This window comes from Mercenaria mercenaria, chromosome 4 (assembly GCF_021730395.1).
Source record: "Mercenaria mercenaria strain notata chromosome 4, MADL_Memer_1, whole genome shotgun sequence".
NCBI classification, from domain to species: Eukaryota; Metazoa; Mollusca; class Bivalvia; order Venerida; family Veneridae; genus Mercenaria; species Mercenaria mercenaria.
This window is the reverse complement of record NC_069364.1, coordinates 87,376,534-87,384,631: the sequence shown is the minus strand read 5'-3', so window position 1 is coordinate 87,384,631 and position 8,098 is coordinate 87,376,534. Positions and strand designations below refer to the sequence as shown.

Below are 8,098 nucleotides of genomic sequence, written 5' to 3'. Positions count from 1 at the left end.
TAACCTAATTAAAATCACATTCATTCTTAGATAAATACCGCTTAAACTAGATATTGACTTTAATGCAATTTGCATTTATGCAATCAATAAGTCATGCATAATTATATTATAATGGCCTAAGTATAATTCAGCTGATATTCAGCTGATATTAACATAGTGATTCTTTAGACGGCCAATGTAAAATATACTTTTCATATCTATTTTCTAATGTTGGAGTGAATTATATTTGATATCTAATTCAGAATGCGTATTTTTGTTTTACATGGTTTTCAGGAGTGATTTTAAAGTTGCACATCGAAATGTCCGCATGGTACTGCCTACTGTTACCAGACTCTCAAGATTCTGGACGACAACGATTTTTTTCATTTTAAAATGTGATTCAAATGCAAGTTCAAAGGAGCGAACCGACTGGGATTTCTACGGACTAATACACTATCAGTAAAGTCAATGTTTTAAAAACATATCAATACTGAACATTTTTTATACGTATCATTTTGGTATGTAGAGAGTCATATAGGAAAATAAAAATGTCTGTGTCTATTCGCTGAACTATTAAGAAAGAAAAAACATGTAAAATGACAGGTTTATATACAACTGATGTGACGATAGTTTGGCATTTCAGATAATGAAACAGACTGCTATGGTATTGATGTAAAGGGTAGCTGTAAACGTTAATTTACTTTTTATAGCTTGAAAATTAGGAATATATTTATTGATTATCGATCTGCAGTTACAGAAGTATCACTCAAAATGAACAAGATGTACTACCACAAATAATCAGATATTGACACTAAAACGTTAAGGAAAGACTCATTTTATAGGATGCTTTCCAGGTCCGGTTCCACAAAAAATAAGGGCACCAGCATATCAATGGCGGGATATGAAAGGGTACCCCAACGGCCAACTCCCACCTGAATTTATTTGAAATTAAGGTATTAGACCCCTAATAGTTTGTTTTGTTTTATTCATTTTTATTTGTTTACGCTGCGCTGCGTTATGACTGTTTCCAGTCAAACTAATCAATCGTAGGCCCAGCGAGATTTGAATTTTGAGAGCCGTTGCCAGATACAGGTCGGTTCCTGGATTGATTCCAAAGACTTGCATTCATATGACGTAATTAAAGGGGACCTTACTTCGAGGCCCGGATGTTAGTTTTGAAGCATGTCTGGGTCTTGGCTCGAGTATTTATTGTTTTTTTTTTTAATGTTTTAACTGTTATATCCCCCTGAATTGTGTCTAAATTGCCAAAATAATAAATAGATTATAAAATATATAATTAAATTTATCAAATTTTGTCATCCAGGGTAAGAGCCGCGATTACCTTTCTTACACTCCTGAAACGCCTGAGAAAAACTGCCACTGACCATGAACTACATCTATACTGCTTTATTTTAATAACCACCAAACTTTAAAAACTTTAAAACAAATCTAAAAACATTATATACGATCCGAATTGTTGTCAGTACACAGGTTATTTATAGATTACATGCCGCGCCTACTGCATAATTGTGTCATATCGATAAATATGCTTACTCTATACTGTACTTTACCGATACCATTTTACTCTATGTTTTTAAATTACTGGCATTTTGTCATTTTTAATGCTTTTCAGATCTGTTTTTTTGCACTTTCTAGCCTAAAGTCTAAATTTAATGATTATATCGATATTCATTATTTTACTTATTGTATAGAAAAGATATTTTCGATCGCGCTGTATGAAATTTCACTGTAGTTTTTATCAAAATTCAACCGTTTCTATGTAATTTTGCTTATTTTAATTAAATTATCTTACTAAAAATGCTCTAGTGTTTTAGCTATATATGCTCGTTAGCGATACTGGAAATTTGAAGAAAAACTATCGATTAATAAATGTTTTACACGCGGATCCTGTGTACCTGACGCCTAAATTACGCGTGAAATATTTTTACCTAAAATTTACCTGTGGTCACATGACCTGACAATCACTTCGGCTTGGTCACGTGTCAAAAAATGTTTTTGATAGTCAAAATATCTATTTTTCGGGTAATGGGATTTTACCATTGCAGACAAAAGTGAGGTATAATAGGGGATGAAAATCGCCGAGACGGTAACGTCCGTATATAATTATTCATCTGTGTTGTAGCAACCACAGCTGATTTCATTCATTTTATAACTATAAAAACCAAATCATATTGTATATCTCTTCATTTGCTGCACAGAACAAATTAGTAGTGTTGTCTGCATATACTGAGGCAATCTTTTCGATGTTTTCCGATTCCGGTTTATGTACACTGCGCATACTGGTTGTCTGCATGAACATCCAAGCACCCAGAATCAGTCACAGAAATTCGTAAACCGCGCCAACATGATACTTTTACTTCTTTTTCGTAATGAAAACATGTACATGCAAATGAAAAAACTTTTAAAAGAGTAAGGAAGTTAAAGGCCGTCAAGTTTCTGCGTGGAGTGCAAACAAACAAACAAACAAAAATCACTAAAGTTAAAGCCAGTGCGAGAACGCTGAGTGACGTCACCGTCACGGCCGTGAATCTTGCAAAGTATAATATTTGCTGTAAGAGGTATGATGACACTAAATGTAAACTCGTGTTTATAGCTAAGTTTCACGTTCTTGAGCGTTGAATATTTGTTTGTAAGTGGATATATAAAAGATAAATCCCCATGCTAGGCGGTGTCTTAATTCATATTATAATAATATCACTTGCCTCTCGCAACCTTCAGTTTAATACTCACTCATTGAATATATACATACATAAAATGCACACTACAAAGTTAGCTAAAACAGAACCCTAACCTTATTCACAGTAGACTGTATATCAGGATGTTACATTTGTGCCTTTGTTAGACGGGTAATGCTCGGTTTTCCATTCCACACTGTCTCGAAGGTTGGGAAAAGAGCTATCTTACGAAAACAGCAGATATCTTACGAAAACAGGGTGACATGTTAGATCATTTTTCTTGCCTTTCATGTTAACTGATATTATTTATATAGCTTATGACGTCATAATAGTGCCAGTGCTATGTGACGTCACCAAAGTGCACGCTATTTTAGACAAGATTTTTCCCTAGGGAAAGACAGGAATAGAAGCTATCTATCCCTGGCACGTTCTCGAACAAATGTATACTTTCCCTGCTAGGAAGGCAAGAATATAAGAATCTTACATGCCCATCTGTGTAAGACGGGGTTTTCACTACCCGAGGGACAGTGTGGAATGGAAAACCAAACGTTAGCGAGGTTTTTTTTATCCAAGCTGTCCAGAGGGTTGGGGAAACAGCTGTCTTATACACTAACAGGCAGGGGCGTTCCTGGGCCATATTGAAAAATACGCCCTGGGGGAGGTTGGAGGAGGGGGTTTCCCCCTTCTGCCGGTGGGGGTACGGGGGGCCTCCCCCGGAAAAATTTTGCTTTTAGGGCTGCCAGGAGAGCTAATATTAGGGTCTTTTGGGTAAAACTAGACACTAAATTTCATCACAAAATGTAATGATAAAATTCGTAAAATAATGAATGACATGGTAATTTTTCATATGAGATACATGTCCATTCTATTTTCTCGCTAGACTTTGAAAACAAATGCAAGCCTGCGACTTTTTCTATTTGCAAAGATGTCAACTACTTTGTCTGCATTGATTTCTTGCTCCTGATAAATGTTCATTAACCCGAGACCACTCAGTCTCTCAGTTCCCATGGTGCTCCTCAGATATGTTTTCACCCGACGCATGGTAGAGAATGACCTCTCTGCAGTCGCCGTAGACACTGGCATAACAGTAAGAAGCATCATGCACGTTCTGATGTTTGGAAATGATTCTTTCCGAGCCAGACGGAGACTAGCTGAAAGGTCCTCAGTGGCCATCGGACGGCCGTCTGCAAGTGTAGGGTCTGTCCACCAAGTTCGCCATCTTGCACATTCCCTCAAACACGTCGCCTCGTCGACGTCTAAATTAGCTTGTACCCCTCTGAATAGTTCTCTGCAGTTTTCGACAGGTAGATTTGTTCTTTGCACCTGTGATATATCAAATATATATGACATGCTGTTGATTTAAAGAAATTTTATTATATCTTTAAATTCATTAATCGACTGATCATGTATATAGTATGTTAAATACCTCTTTTTTACTTTATTTAGGCCTAAATATTATAATGTTCAATTCACACCTCACGTTCAAACAACACGAAAACAATTGATCAGACAATAACTCTTGAATGAATGAATGAATGAATGAAATGTAGAGCTCTATAAAAGTGTTTCATATACTTTCACCTGGGATGGTATCAGCCATTGGACCTTGAATCTATCATTGGCCTGCATCAGTCTGTCGTTAAGCTCTGTGAGCATGTGGTCTAAGAACGGTAAGTACATGTTGACCTTCCAAAATGCAGATATCGTCTGCGCTGGAGCATTGGCGCGGTTTTGCTGGCGCCCAACATTCCTGGCCATGGACGGCTCAACACCAACGTCAGCGGCAATCATCACAGCCTTGTCATACAAGGTGTCCCAAACGTCCTCACAAGCTCTGTCATTCTAAAAAAGTCAAGGACTTTGTAGATTTTATATTGAATTCATACTGGTATCAAAAACGGCCAGAACAATAGCAGAAAGACAGTCAGCCAGACGCGCATGCACATGCACACATACAGCGGACCATGTAGTGTAACACATGTTTTATGAAAAAGGTAAAAAAATATATTGGTAGGCTGCTAATGTGTTAAAAAGTGATAGCTCTCTCCTAATAAAATTATACTGCTGTATAGGAGTGTTGTGCGACAAATTTTCGGATGTCCTGTATCGGCCATACAAAGGAAATTGTGAAATAACGGTGTACCTGTAGCAGCCTTATCACAATCTTAGTATCGTTTGCAGCTTTGAACAGGTCACAGGTTTTGCTCTGCAGTGCGGTCGACAAGGAAACAAGAGCCGATAGGACGTGTTCGGCTGCTACCAACGACACAATAAAGCTGAACTGCAAGACTGATGTTTTATGCCCTGATGCCTTTGTGTCTCCGTCGTCAGCAAGCTGCTCAAGTGACGTCACAACTGTTCTAAAATTGTAAATGCGTAGCCAAATAATTTTCAGAAAAGAAATTTTAAATTTATAGACTATTGTTCTTACATAATCAAATTAACTGATAGCTTGTGTCAACTAAAGTTTCGATGTATATTTTCTATAAGTAAAAATTTACTTTTTTCAAGTTTACCTGTAGGCACATAGAAATGTGTGAAGGGCGTCCGCACGTGCTGCCCATCTCGTTTCACAGAGAGACTGGAGACGCTTTCTCTCCTCCATATTGGCACGGCTCACGTCGTCAGCTTCCAACGTCTCTTTGAAGGTAAGGAGGCGTTTTGCAGAGTAATTAAATGCAAAGGCCACTGTTTGCACGATATCCATCATATTGCGGATGTACCCGATCTTGCATGCGTGTATAATGGCCAGGTTCAGACAGTGGGCCTTACAATGGGTATAGATAGCTTCAGGGTACTGTGCTCTGATACGTGCCTGCACCCCTCTGTATATACCAGACATATTACTGGCTCCATCGTATCCTTGTCCGCGCATCTTGTCGAGATCAACTCCTGCATAAAAATAACACATCATTTGTCATAAGTAGTGGTAATTTTAAGACAATTCTGTTTTAAATGGTTTCCACTATGTACTCCATATAGAAGAATAATTCTTTGGAGAGAATAATGCAAAAATTCCCATACACTTTGAGATTATGCTAAGCGATTATCAAAAATAAATGCTATCTATACAGAATGGCTTCTCCAGCGTATCTGAGTGCACGTTTTGTGACACAAATCTGCAACATTATTGTATATACCGGTACTGTTTTATAAAATGAAAATTTTTTGAACAGTCGAATTAGCATATAACGGTGGTTTAGAGGTTAAGGTGTCTGCCGCTTATTTCGGAGGTTGCAGTTTCGAGCCACAACAGGGTCACGACCGTACATTCTAATATGACAGCAGTACTGGTTTTTCAGGATACGGACTCGATTCAAGCTTTCTTCACAGATATGGAGCTAAAATAAATTAGTATAAACTAAGCATGTAAATCGTTTAGAAGCTAATGATTGCTTACCGTTCATATGTATACAAAAATGACTTACCTAGCTCCTGAAGATTCTGGAGGAATGCTTCCGCCAAAGCCTCCCCCTTCGTGCTAGCACACTCTGCAAATCCAATGAAGTCCTCGCGAACTTCGTCCTCGTGTACGTAGCGGACACAGAGGGCCATCTGCTCCATTGTAGCAGCATCCGTTGCTTCGTCAGCAATAAATCCGAAAACGCCAGCTGAGTTACAACGGTTTACTATTTGGCTTGATATCATATGTCCGATGATTCCAATAAGTTCATTCTGTATGTTAGGGGATGTGTACATTGTGCGGGGGTCTCCTTCTTGCAGATGCGTATTCAACACATTGTTGTGTTTAGCCTGAAATTTCAATAAAGCCTTGAAATTTCCCATATCATCTTCATGCCCTCGTAAAGCAATGTTCTGTCTACCACAAAACACTATAGTGTCAACAATCGCGGTAAGGATGAGGCGATTTTTTTCAACAAGAACGTTGTATTGAGTGGCAATGGAACACTCGATATCTTTTTTCTCCCCTCTCATTACAGCTAGGAAATTGTCGGCTCCAATTTCCTGATGTGCGTGATACACAGAATTTTCGTGTTTTTCAATTATCTTCTTGATGTTGCTCCAATCTGAAACTGGAACTTTCGACAGGGCTTTGCATCTTGGGTCTTGCTCGCCAAACAAAAAACATGGTGCACAGTAAACCCCATCAGCAGAGACTGAGTATTTTAGCCACTTGTGCGTGGTGAACCAGCCCGCCTGTGCCTTCCGTAGTTTCCCACCATTGAACCTTAAATAAAACGCATAAAAAATTTTTGTGAAACAATACCTGCTTCGATTACTTTTTCATGAAGTATACTTTACAATACAGAAAAAAATGACATTCTTGCCCACATACTTCGTTTAAATCGGGTTTCTTTTAAAGCGCATATTTTTGTATATTACAATACCGTCTGTCTAATAAATATTAATGTAATATAGATCTACTGCAAAATAATCGCATTATTAAACTTATTCTAAAACTGTTCTGGGCTATTTCGATAAATGTATGTTAAGGTTTGAACAGCTTTATTTATATCTTCGGGAGAATGAAATACAAACCTAGTTGGAAACTTGTATTCCTGGGCATCCCATTGCTCTGACAACAGCGCTAACTTATCATCACATGACAAGCTAACAGATGATTCAATAAAAACATCAGGGTATGGTGGAGACGACATTTCAAAATTTCCCGCTCAGGAGAACTTGTTTACAAACATCATTCGGATACCGTATATAAACAGCGATACTATGTAAAGGGGGACAACAACGTACACACTTTACATATACTGTTAGAAAAAGAAAGCGAGTAGGCTTTGAAGATCAAATCTCAAAATTGTTTAAAAATGTTTTATTACATGTAATACAGTTTGGGTTTTGGAAATGTGTTTTAATTTCGTCAGTGGTGTAAAGATTACCCCTAACCCGGGTAAGGGTTCAATTTTTATTGCATTTTTTGCCTTAAAATCATTTTCATTTTTTCAAGCCTTTTTTTTATTTATACGCACGGGCGTATAGGCTTATGGGCAGGTACGCCCCTGACAGGCAACATGTTAGATCATTTTTCTTGCCTATCATGTTCAAAATAGATCGTGGAGACAAGTGGATTTGGATATTTTCTGATAGCTTTCATTTATATAGTTTTGTGACGTCACACTAGTGTCAGTACTATGTGACGTCACCCTAGTGCACGCTATTTCAGACAAGATTTTTCCCTATGGAAAGACAGGAATATCTTTCCCCGGCGCGTACCCTGACAAATGTATACTTTCCCTTCTAGGTAGGCAAGAACACAATTCTATGCGTGCGTACTTACCGTGGTATGTTTAAGATATGTATTTATTTTGTTGATAAATTTAAGCATCGTCAACGTGAAAAAACAACGCAGATATTCCTGCGTATTTATTAAAATTGAATGACGTTGAGGTAGAGAGTATTCATTTACTAGATTTTTGCGCCTTATGCCAGAATATCGTTAGCGCATG

The 8,098-nt window shown here is 37.8% G+C and overlaps 1 protein-coding gene across 1 annotated transcript; it reads right to left on the bottom strand.

Annotated features, from left to right (window-relative positions):
• Positions 1-3,551: 3,551 nt before the first annotated feature.
• LOC128556691 (zinc finger MYM-type protein 1-like) lies at positions 3,552-7,294 on the bottom strand. Its single transcript, XM_053542318.1, has 6 exons — positions 7,176-7,294; positions 6,104-6,864; positions 5,192-5,567; positions 4,819-5,035; positions 4,251-4,517; positions 3,552-3,998 (listed from the first exon to the last, which is right to left on the bottom strand). Exons 1-6 carry the CDS (start codon positions 7,292-7,294, stop codon positions 3,552-3,554), a joined length of 2,187 nt encoding a protein of 728 aa, XP_053398293.1.
• Between the last annotated feature and the right edge of the window lie 804 nt (positions 7,295-8,098).